Source organism: Haliotis cracherodii, unplaced genomic scaffold, assembly GCF_022045235.1.
Source record: "Haliotis cracherodii isolate W230 unplaced genomic scaffold, xgHalCrac1.p SCAF_6, whole genome shotgun sequence".
NCBI lineage: Eukaryota > Metazoa > Mollusca > Gastropoda > Lepetellida > Haliotidae > Haliotis > Haliotis cracherodii.
Window position 1 is genome coordinate 20947625 of NW_027266319.1, and position 27357 is coordinate 20974981.

The 27357-nt window shown below is 40.2% G+C and overlaps 1 protein-coding gene across 1 annotated transcript in view; it reads left to right on the forward strand.

Moving 5' to 3' along the window:
• Positions 1-668: 668 nt before the first annotated feature.
• Positions 669-27357, forward strand: part of LOC139446007 (cadherin EGF LAG seven-pass G-type receptor 1-like) — a 73275-nt gene continuing 46586 nt past the window's right edge. The window contains exon 1 of the mRNA XM_071227275.1: positions 669-4697. Within this exon, the coding sequence (XP_071083376.1) occupies positions 1067-4697 (3631 nt within the window). The 5' untranslated portion in view covers positions 669-1066. The remainder of the gene's footprint in view (positions 4698-27357) is intronic.

A 27357-nucleotide genomic window follows, 5' to 3' on the forward strand; every position in this document is an offset into this window, starting at 1 on the left:
CAATTCGCTGATGGAATAAATTGAAGTTTACATAACCAAATGGAATTAAATTGTTAATTCTTCCTCTTAACCCCAAAGAAAACAACCAAACTGAAATTAGGCGGCTTAAAAGTCGATTCCGACAGCATAACCCGCGTTGGTCAATCTCAGCGTACGGGTAGAACTGTTTGCACAAAGATTTCACTATGCACAGGTAATCAAACAAACTTGACCCACGCAGATTGCGCCGACGTTTATTGGATGAAAACAGTCCTCTTTTTGAGTTTTTGAGATCTCAGGTAGTAATTTTACAAGCTTCAGTGGATACGAACCAAAGTTTTTATTTTCATTGGTACTTTCAACTACAAAAGAAGGCTGAATGCTAGTTGCGTAATGCGTTAGTCAGCATACACAGCGACCCATTTCCGAGAGAAATATCCCCAGGATATTCCCAGTACGGGGTGTAGGGTAGTAAACCGCCACCCCAAACTACTGATTTTAATTGTGGTGTCAACCAATTACGCACAGAGCTATTATTCTGGGGCATGTCCGAGTCTTGCACTTGCTTGCACTGGTCCGAGTTACCTATCCGTGGCCGGCTAAATAAATTCCGATTGTATTGAACACCTTTTGTTTGGTCACGTGACAAAGCGTTCACGCAGTTCTATAGTCCCCCCTTTCTTGAGCGTGTCATAGTATTTCAAACTCAGTCAGTGACGCCTGGGTTGAACTGTACCGACTTAAATACCTGGATATTGATGTAATATCAAGGAGTACTCGTCGGATGCTGAGACTAGTGGTTTAATTCACATTTTCTCATTCAGCGACAGCGATTAACGGGCGGCGAACAGAACGGCTAGTTACCTATTGAAACTGCGTGCAGCCATTTTGAAGCAACGAGAGGTGGCTGTGAAGTGCTCGCCGTGTAGACGATGGTCGCGTTGCGAGGAGTGGAGGCATAGCAGGACTAGACTACGGTGGTGTATATCGTCGGAAGGCTCTCTGAGGACGATGTAGAGGAAACTGGTGCTTACAGTGTACTGTAGGTCTGGATCAAGGAATTACCTGGCGGTTCAAGTGGGTCGCGATGTCTGCTAGTCGATCCGGCGACATGGAGACAGTTGGAGTGCTGGGTAGGGCAAGGCGACGCTGTGTGTGTGATTTCTGGGTGTCAAGGGCCGCAAGACCCAGAACCAAAATATTAGTAGGTATTGTATTTATATTGCATATATCTTCAGCTTTGACATTCGACATACACATGTCGGCCAGCGATCCCGGGGGGACGGTTCTATATAACGGGAGCCACGGACCTGGGTGGTCGTACACCCTCGATAGACAACATAGCCGTCATGCACTACCTTATCTAGAGCTGGACTCAAGCAATGGGGTTGTGTATTTGAAACAAAATGTGCAGTGCTATCATGTTAGTGAAAATCCATTCAACTTTCGTGTTATTTCAAGGACTAGATACTCCAATCTCATTTCAAATTACACTGTGACTCCATTCTCTGTTTTCGTTCATGGGGACAAGTGCGGAGTGTCCCCGCAGACGCTCAAACCTCATCGGTTGAAAGACCCCCATTTTGTTGTTGTCTACAGCAATCAGACAACGAACCAGTGCATTCCAAGGGGGCATCATTTAGCCTCATTAGCCAACTATATTCCATTATCATTCAAACAGTGTGTTATAGTAGTGGACATGCCAGTTTCATCGGACTTAAAAGTGGACATTCAAACATTAGAAATAACATCTATTATCAGCCGGTGCTTGAACGGAGGAGAGATCATCGCAGATTTCAATGTTTTGTTTTACTGTGAGAAATCATCAATGTCAGTGCCATACCGACTTGTACTTCATTCTTTTAGTGGCCATTATTCTCCGAATATCGTCAATGTCAAGAAACATCGCTCGCGAAGAGCCATTGAAAACAACCCTCCCGTCTTTTCTAAAATACAGTATGTTGAACATGTCAAAGAGGAACAGAGGCCTGGGATCGTCGTAGCAACAATCACAGCAAGCGATCCTGACACTCAAGGAGCTGGCACCATCACCTACAGCATGGTGCCAAATCGAAATGTTCTCAGTCAAAACATGTTCTCTATCCACCCGGTTACAGGAACAATCAACACAACGCAGACCCTCGATCGGGAACAGATTGCAGCCCATTACTTCATGCTTGTTGCGACAGATGATGGTAGAGAACCACAAACAGCTACAAGTTTGGTGGTTATCATGGTTGATGATGTCAATGATAACCCACCTGAGTTCGAATCGGATCATTACACTCGTAACATCTCAGAAGACCAACATGAGGGGTACACCGTTTTGACTGTGCAGGCAACGGACAAGGATTTTGGTGACAATGCGGATGTGAGGTACACGCTCATAAACACAGATGGACAGTTGCTGCCATTCATGATTGACCCCCTCACTGGAATTATATCGACCAGGTCAGTTCTTGACAGAGAGACAAAAGATCGGTACCATTTCCTTGTTAGAGCTGTGGACCAAGGGGAAACAACCAAACGGAAAAGTGCCACAACGACTGTGGATATACAGCTAAAGGATGAAAACGACAACAAGCCCCAGTTTGTCAAGACAGCATACCGAGTTCAAGTTTTGGAAAATATTGACGTTTCATCTCGCCCAGTAATTCTGAACATAAGCGCCACTGACATTGATCAAGGGCGTAATTCTGATATCCGGTACAGCATGACAGGGAATGTGGACAATAAGTTCCACATCGACAGTCTGACGGGATCGCTGAGTGTGATCGACACTCTTGATTACGAGGTGTACAAGGAGTACAAGCTGAACATCCGGGCTGAGGACAGTGGAGTACCATCTCAGAAAAGCCAAGCCACAGTTTTGGTTGAGGTGCTGGATGTCAATGATAATGCACCCAAGTTCTTCCCAGAAACGTTCCAGGAGTCTGTTTTTGAGAACGAACCAGCAGGAACACCTATCCAGCAGGTTCAAGCTCATGACAGGGACTCAGGAGAAAACGCAAGATTGACCTACAGTATTGTTGGTGGTCCAGCAAATATGCCACTGGTGATCGATGACAAAACCGGATGGATTAAAACCAGCGCAAGTATTGACAGGGAAATAGCAGCTTCTTACGATTTTCACGTTCTCGCAAAGGATCATGGAGATCCGCCCAAGATGGCTTCAGCACAGGTCACCATTCTGGTTCGCGACATCAATGACAATGCTCCATCGTTCACACCGAAAGCATATCAAGCAGCCGTGTCTGAAGAAGCCAGAATTGGCACCCGAGTAACCACTGTAACAGCCATTGATACTGATACAGGTGATAACGCACGGGTCTCGTATGACATCACTGGAGGAAATACTGGGACTGTGTTCCAGATAAGTCCAAACAGAGGAGAGGGTATCATCACAGTTCAGGGGCGCCTGGATGCTCGCACCCAGAACCGGTATGTGTTGACTGTGAGTGCTAGAGACTCCGGTGGAAAAACTGACTCGGCAAAAGTTTACATCAATGTGACGGACACCAACAGAAACAGGCCGGCATTTCAGGGGACACCATACGTGAAACGTGTTGATGAGAATGTTGCAGTCGGGACTTCAGTCTTCAAGATTCTGGCACTGGATAGTGATAGAGGTGAAAATTCTCGAATCACTTATTCCATTGAACCTGCGTCTACATTTACGATTGATCCAAATTCAGGGGTAATAAAAACCAGAGCCCTGCTCGATCGAGAAATGATACCAACATACATGTTAAGTGTCACCGCAACTGACAATGGGGTCCCGCCTCTGAGCGATACGACGGACATGGACATCACAGTGAACGACATCAACGATAATAAACCTGAGTTCCTTGAACAGGAATATGAGGGCTCTATTAGGGAAGACGAGCTGCCAGGGACCAGTGTTCTCCGGATCCAAGCTGAGGACCGAGATCAGGGCCAAAACAAGCAGATCGAGTATACGTTTGATGGTGGGAACAATGGCGATGGGGACTTCAAGATTGACAGTGCTCGTGGGATAATACGTGTGGAGAAAGAACTTGACCGAGAGCGTGTTGCAAATTATGAACTTGTTGCATATGCAATTGATAAAGGCAATGAACCATTATCAACATCAGTCAAGATAAAGATTAAAGTTGAAGATGTAAATGACAATCAGCCCCATTTTGCTAATCGTGTTATTGAAGCACCTGTTCCTGAAAATACGCCCATTGGTTCAACTGTGTGTGTCATAACAGCGACTGATCCGGATGAAGGGGAAAATGCTTTGGTAGAGTATTCCTTTGCTGGTGGAGCTGACGTGGACTCCTTCCGTCTCAGCGGAAGGAAGGGTGATCCGGCTGAAATTACCTCACTTATTGACTTGGATTTTGAATCGGACAAGAAGGAATATGAAGTGACACTGCGTGCTGCTTCTGGTCTTTTGTTCGCCATTACGACTGTTAAGATCAAAGTTCAAGATGTTAATGACAACCCCCCAACTCTGAAGGATTTCATGATTATATTCAACAACTACCCACACAGCTTTCCCTCTGGATCTATTGGACGTGTACCTGCATATGATCCGGATGAGATTGACCGCCCTCGTCTTGTGTACAGGTTCGTCTCTGGAAATGAGGCACGTCTGCTGCATCTTAATGAATCATCAGGGGAGATTACTCTTGACGCAAGACTTAATTCTGATGTACCTCGTCTTGGATCCTTTGAAGTTAGCGTTTCAGGTAGGCAGATTTTTTTATCTCAGAAATTTACTTGCTTGATGCATTTGCCCATTTGAAGAAATCGGTCGTTAAACCGAGAATCTTATCATTTTTGTTTATATTTTATGTTGTGAAATAGCCACGAGCAAAGTCTTGTCAGCCTTTGGGCTGTTTTGATGTTAACGTCTGAAGGACTTATTGCCTGATTTCAAACTAATGTGTAACTTTACATTTACGATTTGTTTTGTTGTAGTTTTGTTTATTTCAGTGAAGTGTCTGAAATGTTGCATGTCCCAATGATTTATATCCCTTTCCTCCCAATGATTTATATCCCTTTCCTATCACCAACAACTGACAATTTTGGTATAGTAGTGCAAATTCATCGTGAAAGTATTTGTCTCTACTCTATCATGATCATTCTCTACATTCATATTTAAAAGTCTGAAGTTTCTTGTGAGCTAGCTGAGTGTCTGGCTCTGAAACCAGGCACCAGGTGGCTAGGGTTCACAGAAAGCCCCTGATAATACATGATAATGTGATGAGAGAAGGTTAGGCTGGAAAATACCATCTGACAGGAGTTTATTCCTCCAGATTTTACAAACAGTTTATTTGGTAAGCTGATACAGGCAGGTTACTCCTTACCGTTGGCTGTAGGTGTCCATTGACTGTATACATACTTGGTATATGTGTGGAAGGAGCTGTGATGAGCTTGCCTGGCCTGTGTTGAGGACTACAGACAGTTCTGCCCTGGTTGTTTCCAGTTATTTGAATCAGTGAGGGGCATGGTGAACATAGTCCTGCGCCATGACTGTGGAATTCATGTATAATCTGGAGAAATTTATTTCTTATTTTTTTTACTCAAAGCCAAGGCAAATCTAGATCAAACTATACCAAGTCGCGTAAAAGAAAAGGCTCTTTTGAAAAAAAGTAAATGACAGTTATTTTAAAGAGATGTTTTGGTAGACTTTGTTCAAAGAATGATGTGACTAGGTAGAAACTTGACTACCAGACTAATACAAAATGGATTTGGGGCGGTCGGGTAGCCTAATGGTTAAAGCGTTTGCTCGTCACACTGAAGACCCGGGTTGAATCCTGACATGGGTACAATGTGTGAAGCCCATTTCTGGGGACATTGATGGAATATTTCTGAAAGCGGCTTAAAACCTTACTCGCTCACTCACTACAAAATGGATTGAACACCATATGTTCATGGCTGAGATATCCTGAAACTATTTCTTGTCAAGTGAATGTACATTTTGTCTTTAGGAGAGTTTCCATATTCTTATACTTATACCTCAATTTAAAAAAAGTCTTAAACCCTGGCTGGATGTATTGGAAAAAACAGGTAAAATTTGGAGCAGGGATTATGAGCTGAAATGTATAAAAACATCTCATTCTACAAAATGTATTATATGCTACTCAACATTTGCTAAGGATAAGACCTTGATTAAAGATTATTTTGGTCCTTAGCAAAAGTTGAGTAGTGTAGATTCCTTTCTTCGTACCCAGATCTGATAAGCAATCAGGGTGTGTAATTTGGCAAACAAAAGTATTTCCAAAATGGCCTCATTGATGCATTTGTTGAAATAATGATCAAACGGTTCTTCCTTTAATGAAAGTCCCATCAATTAAACAGAATAATCAATGATCTCAGCACAAGGCTTTCCATTGCCTGTGAAACTTCAGGGTCAGCGTGACTCCAGGCCTTAATGATGCAGATCAAACATTCAGGGAGTCTTGACTAGTGCAACTGGGCAGCAGTGCATGGTATATTCCACATATTGAACAACCATGACAACCAAACTCCTTACCTCTTCAGGGTGGTAGGGTAGCCAAGTTGTTAAAGTGTTTGCTCATTTTGACGAAGCCCTGGGTTCAATTTCCAACATGGGTACAGAGCGTAAAGCCCATTTTTGGTGTCCCCTGCTTGAATATTGCTAAAAACAGCGTAAAAACGTACTCACTCACTCGTTCTTATGTACAGCTTATAGGTATAAATTTAAAAGAGCAAACGCTGAACATTGAGAAACTGCAAAATAAGTTTTATTTACAAACAATATGACCCTAATTATGATGATGACAAAGTTGATTATATTTATAATACACAAAGTTCCTTTTTCATGAACATTTAAAAGTCCAGCTATCATTGTGACACGAGTGTATACATTTGTTTTGTCAAAGTGTGTGTCATTTTTTTATTAATTTCCAATTAAGGACAATTTCCAAACAGGCTGCTTTTACCATATAAATAAAATGATTGATCGTTGCTTTGTCATTGTCCTCGTCATCAATCAGTTTTTATTACACAGTGTAATGGATCCCTCAACAAAATATTCTGGTATGACTACACAGTGAGTGATTGGTTGGTTGGTTTGTTGTTAACGTCGCACTCGGCAATATTCCAGTGATATTAAGGCGGTCTGTAAATAAACGAGTCTGGACCAGACAATCCAGTGGTTGACATCATAAGCATCGATCCACGCAATTGGGATCGATGACATGCATCAACCAAGTCAGCGAGCCTGACCACCCGATCCTGTTGATCACCTCTTACAAGCATGGGTTGCTGAAGACCAGGTCTACCCCGGATCTTCACGGGTAAATAGTGGTCTGTAAATAATAGTCCAGTCTGCACCAAGCATTGTAGCCTGTTATGGCAAGCATGGGTTGCTGAAGACCTCTTCATGGGTCACACACAGTGAGTGAAGTCCTACTGCCTACTGCAGTTAACTGTTGGGTGATGATGGGGTGGTATTAAGGGTAGATTCTCGGGGATCAGGGTAGGGACAGGTGGCTATGGTGTCAGGTGTGGGGTTAAGGTGTGAACCAGTTGGGTATCCAGATACAGTTCAGGAGGATTAGGGGAATTGTGTATAAAACTAGGATTGGAGGATAAATCTGTATGAAATCCTCTGGATAAGACGTGAAACATTGGACTCGATACCAACATTTGATTCGTAAGTCTTTGTTTTAAAGTTGTCATCAAAGTTTTAGTAGCTATTTTCTGCATGTTGATATTAATAGTAAGTTTGATATTAGTGGTATGAATATTATGGGCTCCTAATATTTAATTATTTTTTTTTAAATTAGACACTCATTCACACTCACATCTACTCACATTCTGTACTGAAATGTTGGGTTTTATTATGTTTATTGAAGCATTGTTGTTTGGTTTAATGTTCAATAACCTTCTCTACACCATGATAATGAATTATTCCATGGTTTTCTGTTCAGTATAAGCTGTCTGAAAGTGTCTGTGGTATAAATGTGTAGAATTTACTCTTGGGTGTCAAGTGATGTGCAACAAAGTGTTTCCCTGACAAGCATCTATCTTCTCCCAAAGGGATGTCTCTAGTCTGCAATATAGATAGTTGACGGCAATCTAGTCCAGGGAGTATTTGCTGTGTGCCAGTGTGTTTTGCCCATATCAAGTATGCTGGCAGTCAGTTGATGTAGCTGTTGTAGTTAATTGTAATTTACAGAAGAGGTTTCTTGGTGCATAAAAATTTATTCCACTACATTCTCTGTAGCTACACAAGAATATTTTCTGTTCCTTGTACAGAGTAGCTTGTGGTCGGACTTGTTTCGCTGTCCTTGGGGAGAAATCATTTGATTCTATGATTGCACAGTCATGTAAATTAACACTTATTCACAATTTGTGTGTGTGAATGATCAGAATTGTGATGTATTGATCTCAGCTGCAGTTTGAACCAAAGGTTAAATATTGATGTACACAGTGTTGGTTGTAGAGGTATGGGTGTTGGATTCTCAAGATAAATTTCTGGACAGAAGAACCTGAAATGATTTAAAAATTGACCAAAAAACAAACACACCATTTTCTGTTTCTCCTCTACACATCCTTGCTCCTGTATGGCTAATGTTGATGTGGTCTATAGTATTCATAGTCCCCAGCAATATGCAGCCTATGCTACTCCCTTGTGTATTGCTAGTGTAATGCTTGTATATTGCCCATCTATTTGTGTTTGCTGATGGAAGCAATATCTTGCTTGCTTGCCTAACCACTGTCACAACTGATCTGTACTAGATCAGTCATTGGGTTAGTGAATTGCAACCAACAATTATCTATTGCTCAATGACAGAAGTAGTAGCATTTTACTTAAAGGTAGTGCCGTGCTATAACCCTTACACTGTGCCAAATATAATTAGAGCCTGGTTGTCACACAGTGGTATACATGACTAGATTGCCTGCAGTGGTAAATATGCAAAGATATTGCAAAGAATCCATGGAGTAAATGGGTACAAGGAGATATTCCACACTGGTATATATTACTATTCCATATGGGTATATATTACAAAGCGGTATATGCGAGTAGATATTTGGGTTATTTATATATACTGGTAGATGTTACACTGGGATATGTGTGATTACATATTACAAGATATGAAGCATGTACCCAATCATGTATATAACAGCTGTAGACAGGAAGTGGTAGATATGACTAGATATTACACAGTGATATGGCTAGACATTGCTACTGGTTGGTGTGACTGCAGTGGGTTGTAGCTAGACAGCAGTGTACCTATTGCATGTCACCAGTGCAGTGAGGCTTGCGTGTTAAGTGCCACTTGCATACTATAAATTATCATCAATTGTAGATTAGAAGATAAGATCATTATCCTATAAAGTTCGGTGAGTTAACAAAGCTCTATATTTATGTTAGCACTGTGTTTAGATTTTCTTTCACATGATCCTGAAGAAGATGAAACTTTTAGAGCACACAAAGCTGCATATTCAACCAATGAAACTGAAAATTATTCCTGAAATGGCCATTTCTAATACATTTCCTTTGTTAACCGATTTCATTAGTTTTCACTTTATCACAAATTGATTCTCAAAAACATTTATATTTGTAATAAATTCCCAATTTTTCTGACAGATTATGTTACATTTCAATTTGAAACAAACATGGTGTTCAAAAAGTAAATCCAGCTTTGATTGTTTTGAAACTTGAGCACAACAGGTGTTCCCCATTTTGAGGTGGATCCCCCAGGGTTCTGGGGATATGCCAGAGGTTGGCTGTGGGTCATCTTGAAGGATTTTCACAAGCAGTTTCTGTTGCCAGCTGACTGATTACCTTTCTATGTCAAGGGACACAAGTATGTTGACTGTTGAACTGGTGGAGTTTGAACCAGATACATCATGGACATGTGTGTGTCATTCCATGGCTGTTTGACCGGATACACAGGTTGAAGTGCAGGTTGACTTCAGAGAAGACTGCTGTGACTTTTGTTCTCAAGTATTGAAGTTTGAAACAAGAACTAAGAAATGAAATGAATGGAGATTTCCATTATAAAATATTTCATTTTCTTAATATTCCCCACCTTTATAATCCATATTTGAAATGGTTTGCATGGAGCCTCATTATAGTACATGCATTTCCAAGAAACGTCCCCTTTTACAGCTGGATGGTTTGTTTCTTGCAAACGACTTCCAAATCATGTTTTATTGGACGAAACCTTGATCCAGATGATTTTGATAGAAAATGAGTTATTCAGAAAACCGCGCTATATTGCTGCCATTCAAGAGGAATCAATGCGATTTCTTTATCATCGTGAGCATGGACTCATAAACATTTTCTTCTGCTATTTGTGTATTATGATAATACCACCATGTTTGTGTGTCTTCCATGTCCAGTTTTGTCCAAGAAGGACCAGTGCCCTTGTACTTTGACCAGCTTTATCAAAGTTCCCAGCAAATCCATGGTCGTTATTCAGTCGGGATTAGACCTAGTCTGACATGGCAGATCAAAGGAAGATATAGTGGCTTTGGACAATGGAAGAATGACCACTATGGTTTCTCCATGCGTGGGCCAGTTATTGGCCAACCTGCCAGATTGGTACATGTAGCAGTGTTTGGGACTCGACTGACGAGAGCTCACAATTGGCCCTGAATCAGACCTGTGTCCCTGTTCATAGTGCTGGGGTACACAAAGAGTGTTTAGTTGGCAGGGGATGTCATCTATCTTCAGAATAGGAAGGTCATGACTCTATTGTGAATGGTGTTGGTTGGCCCCTGTTTGTATTTGTTCAACCATGGTTAAAAGGACAGCGAGAAGCCATGGTCACGATCGTTTATTAGCGGAACGCCTCTCCTGTATTCTGTTTTAGTGGTCTTACCTAATGGCTTGTTGGTGTTGATCCCGTGGATGTCCTGAGCCGTGATTTATGAACTGGACGTGTCGGTTGCCACACTGGACTGTTGACACACTCACTTCTCGGATGTTTGACTCAAATTGGGTGTAAAATTTCAGCACCTAAATGCTTTGTTTGTATTTCCATACTTGTCAATAATTAATGAGTTGACATTTTAATTAGATTAAATTTGAAGTGGCAGCCTTTGAATGTTGTTGTGACTGCTGTGTAATTAAAGGTTGGTCAAGTCATTCAGTGTCAGTCCAGCCCCCTAGTCATTAAGTAATCTGACCAACTTACAATTAAGGTTACACATAGAGTTCTTCTTACGTGGGTTCTTGGAAAAGCTTTTGGAAACTCTAAAGACATTGAATAGGGTCACATTGAAATGTACAATGTCCATGGTGTCTACCCTACTGAATACTGTTTGTGTGACAACATCTCCCAGCGGGCCGTTACTTTCACTCCCTTCCTTTCACTCCCTTCCTGGACAATCAATATCCTTATGAAAAGTTGAGTAGTATGATAAACATAGTATTCCCACACAGCTGGATAACTTCTAAATGTCTTCTAAATATTCTAAATATCTTTGTTTGGTAAAGTCTTAACTGGAATAAAACAAATCACTGGGCTGTCTGGTCCTGACTTGATTCTGTACAGACCGCCATCATATAGCTTGAATATTGCTGAGAGTGGCGTAACTACAAACGACAAACCAACCAACCAATATATTTTGGCTTGAAAATAATCAATTGACATCAATCAATATGAATAATGGATGAACCAATTAAGTGGATGGAAGTATGATGAATGTCAATCTTTGTTAGTTCATAAACAACTACAGTTAAATAGACTGGACGAGGTTGACACTGGAAGGAATTAATGCAGATTATCCCACCCATGGGTGAGCTGCTGCTATTGACCAGTGTATAACTGCTATATATATATATATATATATACACTTGGGATTTATCAGGTTTACAGATGGCAGTGCAAATTGATCTGATTGGTTTAATGCTGTGTGGTTGTAGGTGCAAATTTATGTGTTTGGGTAATGGGATGGAAGATGCAAATTGAGCTGATTGGTTTATAGCTCTGTGGTTGTATGGTTATAGGTGCAAATTGTCCTGATTGGTTTATAGCTATGTTGTTTTAGGTGCAAATTGACCTGATTGGTTTATGGCTATGTGGTTTTAGGTGCAAATTGACCTGATTGGGTTATGGAGACAGTTGCAAATTGGTCTGATTGGTTAAAAGTTGCTTCTGCAAATTGACCTGATTGTTTTATGCTTTTGAGGTTGTTAGTTCAAATTGACTTGATTGGATTGTTGTTTTAGGTACAGGTTTATCTATAAGTTGATATAAATCCAAACTGATTAAACAGGTAAATACAGATTAGGATTAGTTATTGGGGACCGAGTAACCAGATTGGGTTAAGGTCTGTCCCTGATTGGTTTATGGTATAGACCTGATTGGTTTAAGCGTAGACCTGATTGGTTGTATACTGGAGTGGGAAGAACATAATTTTGTGATCACCTTGGTCTGTCATTGTATGCTGCTCAGTCAGGTATTATTACTCATGTTTGATAAGGATATTACAGTTTGGAGCTGAAAGAGACTGTTTCGAAAGTAACGTCATAAAAATAGTATCTGGTATTGATGTTGCAGTGGAAGTGTGTCACTTGTGGCTTCATTTCAAGTTAATTAAACCAAAGTAGATGATTCAATTATATTTTGTCCACTTGTGTAACAGGATAAAGTACCCTATCAATTGTTGAGTAGTATTTATTGTTGATTATGTTTCTTAATAAGTGTATTCTCATGATGAATTGGCATGTAAATGTGTGTTAATTATTCAATTATGTTGCATTTTCAAGTTTCGTATAATTCACCTGTGATCGTTAAGTAAATGACTAACAGGATTGTTTCGTCATCGGGAAAGGTTTTACATTTCAGATCGTATTTGTAAATTATGGAACATGGACTTTCTAAAGAACCACACAAGCAGTAATAAGTTGTTTTCATCGCTTCTGCATGAAACAGTTAAATAAATTGATTATTCAAATTCAACAGATGAAATAAAAATGCATTGTTTGAAGATGCCTGAATTTTATATCACTAATTAACAGAACAGTAGCAACTGGGACTGGCTTACTAGTGGACAGAAAAATGGTCGCGATGATGCCAGCCGAATTAATTTGCATGTAATCTGTTTTATTTCTCCCATGCTGAGGCAAAGGAGCGGATGTTTTAATGAATATTCTAAGTGATGAAGTATGAGCAATGAGATTCTTTATGCAGTAATCAATTGTGTGTTTGAAGTGACATCTGAACGATGATGTCACAGGGTGGAAAAGAGCTTCCCCATCAAAGGGCCATTGTGATAGGTCAACGTGACCTGGAAGACCTGTCTCCATTTATGAAATATTAACTTCCATTTCTTGAAGTGACGTTACACAGCTGTGAAATTGTTACTGAATAGCAAATATTGTGATGTGTCTGAATGGTATTTGTAATTTATTTCATGATAAAGAAAATCTGACAGGACATGTCTGGTGAAAGCCAGAAGCACGACAGTATGTCTTCAAGGTGTAGTTGTTTGATTGAAATTTCAAGTGTACATTAATCATTATGCAAGAGGACAAAACATTGATCAATTTGTGAACGTGTAACAGTTAAGATGGATGAATTTATTGAAGTAAGTAGACACTGATGAATTTTTGTCTCTTACAATTTGATTGATTGATTATGATTCCTCCCTACCTCGATCAATAACATGTAAGAGACGTCGTGCATTTGTCAGGCTCTGGTTGTCTTGGTGGGACATGCTCTCCCCCCTCTTGGCCAAGCTCCAGGGGCCAAGACGTACTTTGCCAACCCCCAAGGGATTTAACCCTAGTGGAAATGTTATCTCAAATGTGGGTCACCGCTTCTGGTTTTAGTTTAGAGAATGTTAAAAAAACCTAGTTTGATCAGTTATTCAGGTGTTTTGCGACTTATTTCTCTGACATACATTTCATATTTGTTCTACTGAAAGAGGAAAATATTCTGGTTGCCATTAGGTTTGGTTTAATCATGAAAGACATTTTTTTGTAGATTCAACGTTGGAGTTATTGATTTCTGGGTAGAATGTGTCTGAATGCTGTTTGAGAAGTTTGAATTGAGTAGCAGTGTATTACGTGATAGTTGCCTGATTTTACAGTGTAGTGCACGCCGAGGGAAGTGGGAGGGCTCTGGTGGCTTCACCAAGGTTTCAGTGTCGGTAATTATCGCTCCAGACCACTTGGGTCTATGAATATGAAAACTGGATTATTTCAGTATATTAAGTCCTTTCTGATCGAAGGAAATTGATTTTTGGCTGTTTAAATAGAAGATTAGAAAATGTAAGTCATACTGTGGAAGAGTGTATATTTTGTGCAGGGTATATGTGGGTATCGCAGCATAGTGGCTGGGATCTCATGCATCTTGTTCAAAGAATAAGAACGTTTTATATTGAGGTTTGCAGTGTCGTGATACGTGTTATGATGTGATGTGCTGAAGTTTTTTCTTTGATGTTTTAATTTTTTATTGCCCCGACATATATTTAAGTTCATGTTTTGCAAAGCATAAAACTTTGACGTGAATATTTATCTTGGATAAAAAAGATACATATGGTTGTAATAGTTTTGCTGAAGCCAATCAGATCAATTGCAGCAAGATAGGTTTCAAAATATTATTCAAAAGAAATTAAGGGCCAACCAATTCTTTCATTTGAGTGGTATATTTGTAGAATCCATTATCTTTCTTCAACATTTTGTTGGGGCGGTCAGGAAGCCTAGTTGTTAAAAGTGTTCGCTCGTCACGCTGAAGACCCGGGTTAGATTCCCGACATGGGTACAATGTGTGAAGCCTATTTCTGGTGTCCCCCGCCGTGATATTGCTGGAATATTGCTAAAAACGGCGTAAAACCATGCTCACTCACACTCACTCAACATTTTGTTATTGGATGTGAAATTCAGCCATGGATTGCAAGGGAAGCAGTTGAGACAAATGACTAGAAACTAATCTTATCTTGTGATTGTGCCATTAAAACCTTTACGCTTTGTTGGCAAAGTCTGTTTAGTGGCTGTTGGTTGCAGCTTGTGGGGATGCTATTTACGTGAATCATTTGAAGTCAGTGGAAATGAAATTTTCACGATAATAAGACTGGAGACTTGCATATGTTGGCTTTCATGTATTTTACAATGTGGGTATTAGTTTCTGTGGAATCCATAATTGATCAATCTCTATCATCAGCTGCCTTTCATCTGATTAAGAGATGTCTTTTTGGTAAGAATTCCTGGTCATTTAGAGTCATAAAACAGTGATAACATGGATCTCTGTTCTGAAATGCTGGAATGAATGTGAGCAGGCTAGATTATCACAAATTGATTTTTCGTAGCTATGCTTCTCTCCATGGAGGCCATGTCCAGTAAAGAATTCCGCCCAGCACGTTCGTTGTTCTGTGGTTATCTGTTACATGTCTACACAGGAAATATTGAGAGGAGAGTGCCATGAACTGGTAGACTTGTCATCATTGGATCCATGTGAAAGTAGAAATACATTAACCAACAATGTGTTTGAAATTAAGCATAAAAATTTAATTTAAAAATGGCAGTGGTAATTTTTTTGTCCAGCGTTCTGGAACTGTGGAACTTAAAGGCAGTATTTCTTGTCATGACATAATATCTTGTGATTTAGCTGTGGTAATAACATGTATAGATGATCAGGTAATATTTGCAAGATGGTACAGCCCATATTGTTTGTATGGAAGTGATATTTTTTCTCCTGGCATGACACATTTTCTTTTTCAAGGTAAAATTTCTTAGGATTTCTATTTTGTTTATAGTGAGATGTTAAGTGGTGTTAATAGACATGATTCCCCAGTGTATACAGATATTGCTTGGATATTATTGTGAGACTTAGGTTAAGTCTAGCCCACTCCACCAAGCAGTGTGGATCGACATGTTTCCCCAGTGTATGCAGATGTTGCTTGGACATGATAGTGAGACCTAGGTTAAGTCTAGCCCACTCCACCAAGCAGTGTTGATCGACATGTTTCCCCAGTGTATGCAGATCTTGCTTGGATATTATTGTGAGATCTAAGTAAGTCTAGCCCACTCCACCAAGCAGTGTTGATAGACAAAGTTCCCCAGTGTATGCAGATATTGCCTTAACTTGATCGCCTGGTGTAGGTGCAGACATTTAGGTCTGACTCACGCGTGTATGTATTATCCTATCATACCTTGGTAAATATTTATATCTGCACATGTATAAAAAAGTTCTGACATTCCCTGAGGGTGATATGACACATTTATACCACAGAGCAAGAGGCAAGGGGAACTTGTTGATTGGGAGGCATATGTAGATTGATATAAGTGAGACTCAAATGTAGATACATAAAAACAGGTTGATGTGGTGTTTAGCATGTTTATTTAAAGTCAGACATGTGTTTCGTGGCCAGCTTGATGACCAGGCTCTGTGTTCGGTATTGTTTGAGTGAACACAACAAGGAATATTACGGATAACAACTTCTCTGTATCTACACAATGTTTTAGTGAAGTCATGTGATTGAGGGAGGCGAAATTAGAACTGATATACTACTCAAAAGAAGTTGAGGAATACCCTATTTTTGTCATATGACGAGGCGCCATGTCAGATAAACTATAATCATATGAACAAAATGAGGTGTTCTTTAACTTCTTTTGTGTAGTATATTTTGTTCTAATTTTGCCACTTACTCTCTGAAATTAATTTAAATATGGAACTGATTGGAGGGCCTAGTGATACTTCATTCCTTTGAAAGTAGCCATCATCACATCTATTGGCAGTGTGAGAAAAGAGACTGGAAAATTGGAAAAGAACTTCTCAAATTTTAGCCAATGTGATTAGGTCTGAAGTGTATCATCAGGCAAATGGTGTCAGAGACTTAAATAATCTCTGCCTTTATATCACCGACAACGTCAGACAACTATGTCCACCATTAATCCCAATGACATATCTTTAAGCACTTAAGCTGAAGCATAATTCAGTATTTTCGTGTTTTGGTTCAAGAAAACAGTTAGTTGATTCAATGACCCAGATATTTTCACCACTTCATGAAAACATGGAAGATGGAATATAAGCGAGGAGACAGATGTGGAGGGGAGGATGGAGTTTCCAGATACTGACTGACAGTCATGAGCTTGACGGAGGGATAAGTCGGGTCGTTGTGCCCTACCCTGTTGTCAGGGAATGTCATGGATCTCTATATATGAACATCACTGGCAGTGCAGATGTTGCCAGGCTCGTCACTGTAGATGCTGCAGCCTCAAACAGCACCAATATGATAATGAGGCTTTAATGCTTAGTTTATACATCAATGCATTGAATACAAATGTTAAAATATTACTGATCAGTGAAGATCCGGGTTAGAATAGGTCTTCAGCAACTGATGTTTGCAGTAAAAGGCCAGCCACAAGTTAATTTGCATATCACGTGACCAGTCTTTTTTCTTGTTTGTAAACAGACATGATTATTCTGCAATCAGAACAGATTGGCCTTACGCAAGTATTTTTGGGCACTTTACATATTGTTTTACATAACTACATAGATATGCTGCTAAATGTCAATAGTGAGGTGCATGACAATACAGTCGTGCCTCGTTTATACGGACACTTGCGTCAATTCACAATTCGTCCGCATAAACGAATTTCCGTATAACTGAAACCAGCTTCTTACTGGAAGTCTGTCATGGAAGTTTGAACTTTACCACATTTTGAGGTTTGAATTTTAAACAATAATTCCAAATTGTCCAGATCGCCTGTGTTCTCGATATAGTTCATCAAGGTCTCTATACAAGCCACAAACTTGTGCTTGGGGATTACATGTACAATTAACAAGCTCGTAGCTCAAACGTAACTCAGTGTCACTTGGTTAATTGATTTCTCACGAGTCAAAGGATTACCATCAGCGGAAGGATTATATGTATTGTCCGGATAAGTGAGACAATTTTGTGTGCATTTCAGTGTTTCGTGTATGAAAATGACCGTCCGGTTCCGGAAACTGAATTTCCGTATATACGGGTACATTTATGTAGTCATTATTTCGTTTTGAATGAAAATCGTCCGGGAACCGAGGTTTCCGGATATCTGAAGTCCGTATAAGCGGGGCACAACTGTACATCTTTATACATCAAAGTGGTCTAATCGCTAGCTCTCGGTATGACTTCGATGACAGCACAGGGAGCCATGTAAACAAGGATAAGTACACATTTGGAAATAGTTTTTCACGTTTTAGGATATTTTCTCAATGAAAGTTAACCATTCTGTGACATTGTTTATCTAGATGTGTGTAGACTTGTCGAAAATGAAACTGATGGAAAACATATGCAATATCTTGAATGGACTGTGTAACATGTGATGTCTTAACTGTCACAAGGCACTGGCCTGTGGCAGGGGTACCATGTTGGCCACATAGAACTTTGGGTAGGAGAGTGGCACATAATGTTCTACAGGCATGTAACAGATGTTGACATTGTGATACGTCTTCATCAGCATAAAACCTTGTCAGATGGAAATGAAAACTGATATAATGACAGCTCCCTGGAATGGGATGCATCTTGTGAGTGTGTAACAGGTCAGTTTGAATAATGATGCCTCCCTGAGAGGCGACACTCTGCTGTGTGTGTAAGGCTGACAGTTACCACACAATGTCAGTCACACCTGTCATGAAACAATGGCTGCATGTGGGGCACTGGCCACTCTCCCTTGCTCCCCTCGCTGTAGATGCAGATTACTAGCTGTAGCCCTGTCAGTGTGGGTTATTGTCAGTAGTCCTGTCAGTGTGGGTTATTGTCAATAGCCCTGTCAGTGTGGGGTATTGCCAGTAGCCATGTCAGTGTGGGGTATTGCCAGTAGTCCTGTCAGTGTGGGTTATTGTCAGTAGCCCTGTCAGTGTGGGTTATTGTCAGTAGTCCTGTCAGTGTGGGTTATTGTCAATAGCCCTGTCAGTGTGGGGTATTGCCAGTAGCCATGTCAGTGTGGGTTATTGCCAGTAGCCCTGTCAGTGTGGGTTATTGTCAGTAGCCCTGTCAGTATAGGTTATTGTCAGTAGCCCTGTCAGTGTGGGTTATTGCCAGTAGCCCTGTCAGTGTGGGTTATTGCCAGTAGCCCTGTCAGTGTGGGTTATTGCCAGTAGCCCTGTCAGTGTGGGTTATTGTCAGTAGCCCTGTCAGTGTGGGTTATTGTCAGTAGCCCTGTCAGTGTGGGTTATTGCCAGTAGCCCCGTCAGTATAGGTTATTGTCAGTAGCCCTGTCAGTGTAGGTTATTGTCAGTAGCCCTGCCAGTGTAGGTTATTGCCAGGAGCCCCGTCAGTGTAGGTTATTGCCAGAAGCCCCGTCAGTGTGGGTTATTGTCAGTAGCCCTGTCAGTGTGGGTTATTGTCAGTAGCCCTGTCAGTGTGGGTTATTGTCAGTAGCCCTGTCAGTGTGGGTTATTGTCAGTAGCCCTGTCAGTGTAGGTTATTGTCAGTAGCCCTGTCAGTGTAGGTTATTGCCAGTAGCCCTGTCAGTGTGGGTTATTGTCAGTAGCCCTGACAGTGTGGGTTATTGCCAGTAGCCCCGTCAATGGTTATTGCCAGTAGCCCTGTCAGTGTGGGTTATTGCCAGTAGCCCTGTCAGTGTGGGTTATTGCCAGTAGCCCCGTCAGTGTGGGTTATTGCCAGTAGCCCCGTCAGTGTAGGTTATTGTCAGTAGCCCTGTCAGTGTGGGGTATTGCCAGTAGCCCTGTCAGTGTGGGTTATTGTCAGTAGCCCTGACAGTGTGGGTTATTGCCAGTAGCCCCGTCAATGGTTATTGCCAGTAGCCCCGTCAGTGTAGGTTATTGTCAGTAGCCCTGTCAGTGTGGGTTATTGCCAGTAGCCCCGTCAGTGTAGGTTATTGTCAGTAGCTCCGTCAGTGTGGGGTATTGTCAGTAGCCCTGTCAGTGTGGGGTATTGCCAGGTATTATTCTAATACAAAATTAAACGTTTGTTGCAGCAATTATTCATTTCAACCTGAGTCATGTGTATTTTGTAGCCAAGGTAATTTAGATTTATTCTGCAATATTTTGTGTGTTGAACTTTAGGAAGTGAATAAGAATTCCTTGTTTGAACATACTTCTTGGGTGACAAAATGCTGTGTGAACAACTTGCTATGGCTGCTTCCTTACGAACACGGAAATACTGCATAACCCTGAAATGACCTTTTTATGCAAAATGGAAGCTGCATAACCCTGTGATGACTATTTTATGCAACATTAACAAGTTTGGGTCTAATGTTGACTCTGTCTTTTTCTGATCACCTGTCAGTATTTAAATATTCATGTCTAACTGTACCCAGCAGTACACTCAGTGCCTGGACTTCCTGTGGAGTTAAATCCGAGTCAGGTGCTTCTTGTGCTGCAGATACAGACAGTGGCCATAAGACTCATTGAGCAAGACTGCAGTTCTTGTTGAATGCACAGTTTTCCATTATTTATGTCTGGCAATTGTTGTTTCATATCTTGTGAACAAAGGCACCTGCTCATCTGTCGTATGCCTTTGTGCTTGTGGTCTCGGATGGAACCAGTGACATTGCTCAATGTCAGCTACATTTTAGGGTCAGTGGCTTAGGGTTTGTGAAGGGATTGAATACTGTCTTTGTGATTTGGGTTGTTAAGGAAAGGTTTATGATCGCTTTATTTTCAAATGGATGTTATTGTTTACAGATCATTTTTCAGCATTATCTTGGTGGAAACATTAAGTTGGTTCGTTGTATGGTAACTCTCTTCTTTTGTGTACAGGGAAATTAACAGAATACATGTTTCACATTCAGATAGAGAGTTTTCTTTTCTTATGGTGTCGATTATAAAAAACAAACTTGGTAAACAAATAGTTGTGCTGATGTGTTGATCAAGCTGCTTTTCAAAATGGTGTTACTTTCACAAAATTGTATTTGTATAATTTTAAGCTTTCCTGTACTTTTTTTTTTTTTTTGAGACATTGTGATGTATTGTACTGATGCATGAACATTTGTTATTCAGTTTGGGGAAAAAAGTTCATGATGTTATCATAGGAATAACAGTCCCTTTAAGAGACTTAACATTCTGATGTACAAAAAGACATTGTTTTGTTGATAGTGAAGAGCCGAGGGCTAAAAAACATATAATTCAAGGCAGAGAGGAGTCATGATTCTAGGGCAAACTTTGCAAGGCTGCCCCCTGAAGTTCTAAACTAGGAATTTGGCTGACAGAAGGCCAATATTTACTTTGTGTTGACAGTGTTTTGGCTTTGTTTGTTTTCCCCTACTATGTGAATGTGATCCTGAGATGTGCACGCTCTCGTCAACATAAAGTGGAACAGTCCGGTCTTGTGAGGCTCCCGACTGCATTAAGCCACTGTTCTGAATTAGTGGGATAACGGTCTGAAAACGGATAACATTGAAGGGCTAAGTATGTCCTCCGACAACAGACTCCTGCATAATGTGTCAACTGCAGCTGTTGGTGCACTTTGTGAATTTTGCGTGGAGTCGAGTTGAAAGATAAAAAATAACACGGTTGAAGAAATAATGACTTTGATGAAAATGTTCAGATGTTGTTTAACATTTACAAATTACTGTCAGTTGTTATAATTGTTACTTTGTCAAGATGGTCAATCTTAACTGACCATTCTTTTTTCTTTCTTTTTAATGCCAACACGGGTACAATGTGCGAAGCCCATTTCTGGTCTCCCTCGCCGTGTTAGCAGCATAACACCAAACTCACTCACTCACTCACTTCTTTTTAATGGGTTTGGGTTGGTTTTATACATAGAGAAATACTAATCAATTGCAATCCAGAATATCTATTTTGAAAATAGATGTCAAGTGAAGCTGTACTTTTGTTTCCTTAAATGTCATTCTTAAGGGTTTTATTTAAACATATACAAAACTATCTTGAAGAGTTATGTTGGCTTACCTTTTCACACAACACAGTTCACCTTAACTCTGCACCTGTTCTGCATGAACACTTTACGCTGTATCATCATGTGAAGGTGAGGTATTACAAGCAGTGATCAGAGATGAAAAGCACAATTTTGCTAGCTTGGCATGTGCCTAATGTTACAATGTCAATATGTCGACACTTGATAGCAAATAAGTCCCCTTTTATGTCTACTTAGCTCTTCGGATTTGCAATTTATAAATTTTAATCCTCGTATTTCATGGCTAGAGGTCAGATATTGTCAAATGGTCTCCCAGTCCGAGGCATGAAGGGTTAAATCCCTGCTCTAGACTAGACAGCCATTGGTTAATGTTATCTAAATCAGTCTTTGTGGAGTCACTCGCTACATTATTGCTGTTGTGAGGGTATAACACACAGCATTATGGGCTGTAGGAACAGTACAAGCTATATCTGCAGGGATGTATACAGGGCTATAGTGCTTGCTCCAAGTGAGCTGGTCGTTTCAAAGCTTCAAGAGCCTCCTCGACATACATATTATTTTGGTTGTGTTAATTATCTTTTTTGAATAGTTTGACGTGTTTAGTTATTAATTTTCAGATGTGCTGATGGCTGATACATGTCATATGAAAAGTTTGGAATGATTTGTCTGGAGTTTGTGATTCTATGAGATGAATATATATTAGTGCTGCAATGCTAAAGGAGTGAATTGCTAATTGTCAATGATGTGTTTGATATCTCCCCTCACTGGCACTGTACAAAGTCATGGCTTGGGTCAACAGGTGCTTGCTTAGTTAGATTTGGGGCACTGTTGACATGTGTCAAATAAAAACTGGATATTAAAACTGTTTTGGACTGGGACTGACTGATACATAAATTGACCTATAACTGACATGCAGTTAGAAAACCTTCCTCAGTAAACATTCGAGGAAAAGTAAGGCCGTAGCAAATGAATAATTTGCTTCATTTTGCATGAAGACAGAATCAATGGTTATCAATACCATTTACAGAGAAATTGAGTTAATTTTCCACGTTGTAACCACCTCCATGGTCTAATGATAGAGTGTCTGCCAGGAGAGCACAAGGTCCGGGGTTCAACCCCAGGCCACATCATACCAAAAGATGTTGAAAGATGGTACTTTTTGTTACCCTGCCTGGCGCTCTGCATTAAGGGCCTAAAACAACGACTGGTTGCTATTCACATAATAGGGTATTCATGTTAAGCTGTGGCTTGGTATCTCAATGGGCTTGCACTATAAAATTTGCATTTGTCCGGACTAGTACAAGCAGCCACACACACTCACACATGCATGCATGTTGCTATATAAGTGCAATAATCTTGGATGCACCGTTAAACCTCATTTCACCTCACCTTTCTGTGTTGTAATTTTATTCAATAGTTGAATATGTGTAACAGTATCAATATATGTATATATCTGAATATGATAACAGTGTTCTTGTGATAAGAAATATACATCTATTGATAGCCTAGCACCCCATTCCACAAAGTGATCTTAGAACAAAGTAGATTGTTACTCCTAAACACTAACATTGACAGCCTTGGTGCTGGTGTCCCGAAAACTATCAGAGCAGGATGTAATCACTCAGCATTCCCAAGGTTGTACAACAATGTTGCCTGCAGATCACAAGGATTGATTGATGTCTTCTCAATCTCTTGAGATTTCCTGAGATGTTCTGTCCATCCAGATAAAGAGTGGCCATATCTGACCATCAGTGGGCCATTGTCCTAGCAGAGTAGCTGGGGGCTGTTTTCTCCCCAAACTTGTCCTACTGTTCTATGTGAATGGGACCAGACCAGGCCTGCTACGCTTGACCAGCGGCCTCTACAGAACCTGGCTCCATTATAGTGAACAGTGTAACTCAAGACATTAGTCTGTGTTGGTGTTGATACTTATCTGTCCTTGTTCTGTAGGTGATCATGTGTTTAAACCAGGCATGTGTTGATATAAATCACTACAGCAGTCTGAATGGTTTGATCTACTGTTGTGACTGCAAGCCTGTATGGCCATGTGGAATAGAGTTTGATGTTATATTGTTTGTTTGTTATACAGAGACAGTTTGTTGGAAATGGGACAATGAAAGGATAAATTGTACCATATTTCCAGTCCCGTAATGTATTTACTTGTTGGGTTATCTCGGTGAGTTATAGCTCAAAGCTATGTGGTGACCTTGCTCGTGTGTTTGAAATGTTACACAAATGAGAGTAAAACCCTGAACACTCATTCAAAATAGATGCAGGGCTTGATTTATCTTTATGAAACATGCACAAGTGCATCATATTATTGTTGATGCAAAAGCCTAAGTTTTTAAACTTATCCTATCTCACTCTATACATGCATTCCTCCTCCTTTTGATTCCTTGTCTAATTTTAATAGATGCAGGGCTTGATTTAGCCTTATAAAACATGCACTAGTGCATCATATTGTTGATGCAAAAGCCTGAAATTTATGTCTACATGCATCACGTGTATATAAACAAAAGTGATTGTAAAAATCCTTTCTTGTCCACACAACATCAATATTTGCAACACTGTCAGTACCTCTAAGTTTTATTTACCTTACTCTAGAACTAATTCATGTGTTATGCGTAATTCTTGACACAAGATAGTCGTCCCAGAAAATGATATTTTACTTATTTGGACTAGTTTATGAATTTATGTTTCAACTTAATTGGACCACGATGTCAACCAGGTTTTGTCTGATGCAACTAGCTTTTCCTGTCACATGCACCTGGTGCAAGTTAAATAAGTTCCTTTAAAAGTTGTTTATAAGTTTAAATAACAATAATTCTACGGGAGAATCCACTCGTATGAATGGAACTGTCAAGTCTGTTAATTTCTGAAGCTAGAGCAGAAAAGGAGATGAGAATGGACTGGAGGTGAATGCTCTGGAGTCTGCAAGAGAGACTAAAGCTGCCTGCTGGAGGTGTACTATGTTGCCCCATGCAGTTGATGACACTTTGTGGGAATTCCGGGTCAGAGTTGGTCCCCAGCAACCTGTGCTGGTCGTTAGAGGCAGGATCAGTGACTTGGTTGATTTGCCTGTCATCGTACCCTGATGGCCTGGATTGTTGCTGACAATATCAATCACTGGATATCACCGTCGTATAGATGGAATATTGCTGAGTATGATGAGAACCAACCAATAGATGTTGACAATATCAGCATGTTTTATATTCCTGGACTTGAAAGAGTAACTGTTCTGACTACTTCAGATGATTGACAGCAAATTTTCTTCGCGAAGAATTGTTGCACTTGAAATTGAAATTGGCGCAAATAACCTAAATTCATCACTAAACCGCATTGAGCATGTCATTGAATTTTGATGAATGTTTAATAATTCACCATGATGGCTTGAAATAATTAATAACTGGGGCTGGGTAATCCTGATGATTAACCAGGTTTTGTGACAGAATTATTCATGTTATTGGTTATTCATAAGCAAAAATAAATTTTCTTTTGTCTTCTTAAACGAATTATGTTCCAAATGTTGAAAATAAATTGTAACCAAGTTAGTTTGATCAGTTTATGGTGTCAATTTGCATGTGCTAAGGGCGTCAGTTGTCAGCAGGAGATGTCCTCGTGGTCAAGGTGATGTGATCTCCATCTCATCACAATTTTTTAATGTGGTTTATGAGTTTTCATGAATTTATTTTTATGTTCAATTATACTGAAACTGCATTTTCATTCATCTGTGAAAAGATGGGCATTTTGGAGAGGGATAAATAAATCATCTTCTTCCCTTTGTTGCTTGTTTCAGAAATGCAAATTTAGGAAAGTTGGGTGTGTAGTCAAAGCGTTCACTCATCACACTGAAAGCTATGGGTTCGATTCCCTCATGGGTACATTGTTTGAAGTCCATTCCTGCTGTGAATATTGCTAAATGGGGTAAAACTATATTCAATCATGCAAATTGATCTCTCATGTGTCTCTATGTACATGTATCATATGATGAGATGAGTGAGTGAGTGAGTTTGTTTGGTTAAACACTGCTTTTAACAGTATTCCAGTTATATTGTAGCGTGTCAACTTAATGTTTGAGGAAAGCCCGAAGAGATGCAGGTCTCAGACGTTTATCACTTCGGTGAAACCCAAGAGTATGGTGCTGACAAACCTAGAAACGTAATTGGGGCGAACCACGATTCGAACCCACAATCATAGGTTTCTGGCGTGCCCAAGGGATCGCAGCGCCTTAGACGACCGTACCCTCTTGCAATGAGATGAGGAGATGAGAGTGGGATGCAAGTGCTGAAAAGAGAGTTAAAAGTGGGAGTCCAGGACCCACTTGCACAAAACGATCTTAGCTCTAAGACTATCGTAAGCCTATGTTAAAGTATGGGAGTTACAATCATCTCAGCGCTAAGATCACTTTGTGCAATTGGGCCCAGAGCTGAAAGGGGGATGAAAATGGGATGAGCATCCACAACCACAGGAGCAATGTACCGGCTTAAGAAGGCCCCTTTAAGTCTGAGGGAAGAAGTTCCCATAAGGCTTGAAGGGCAGAGCAGCAGGAAGTTTGTGCAATGAAAGTGTTTCAGGGTTGACTAAGAGCTTCCCCGGGGCTGTGTTTGTGGATGAAGATGCAGAGATGTTGGGGATGTATGTGGAATGTTGTACTTGAGCTGTATCTCCCTCTGATAGCATGTTTGTTGACAGTGGGTGATAATAGCCTCCATCACCCCCCTAGGTGATAACAACTGCCTGCAATACTTCACACTGATTGGCTAACAGGTGTCAGTGTTGGATTTGATTGGTTGCTAATTGCCTTGGTAGTGTATAACTGACATATGTAGCTATGGTGTTGGAGAGATAGGCTTGACAACAGGAAAGCTGTTAGCAGTCAAGTCATGTGTGAAGGACAGGTGGATAAGGAAATGTTTGAATGTGTCAGAAAGAAGGACACGTCCTTGGTTGCTACTCCGGCCCATGATGCAATGCTAAGCTGTAGGAATGCCATGTCACAGTTCGATGCATGGTCATAATGCCACTTCGATGGCTGTATGAAGTATTTGTTATAGGACATGCCTGCAATAAGGGACAGAAATCTGACAACTTTATTAAACACAAAGATGTCTGTAGAAATGATTTTGTAAAGAAAATGAGTGAATGGGAACATGTAATTTTACCATTAATTTATGAATTAAACCCATCTCTTGCACACACTAAGTTTGAGTATTGTTTAGAAGCCAAAGCAAGCTGTTAATGCAGTTATCGCAATTCATGACTGTTTATTTCAATGTTTGTATTCAGTAGAGTACATTATTAAAGCCCCCCCCCCCCCCCCCCCATTGACATTTAGTTTATTTATTTCAAAAATAAATCAAACTTTAACAAAACCATAGAAATCTTTGTGGGATTTTTAACCTTGTTCATGTCATGGCTTTCAATCATGAATTTGGCCACTTTAGACATTGCACCCTCTGGATCAAAGTGAAACTTATATACATATACTACTCAACTTTTCTAGTATTTCTTTATGGACAGAATTGGCTTTCTCCAATGCTGAGCAGTTTATGAAGAATTAAGTGGTCCGATCATATGTGAGATGATAAACAA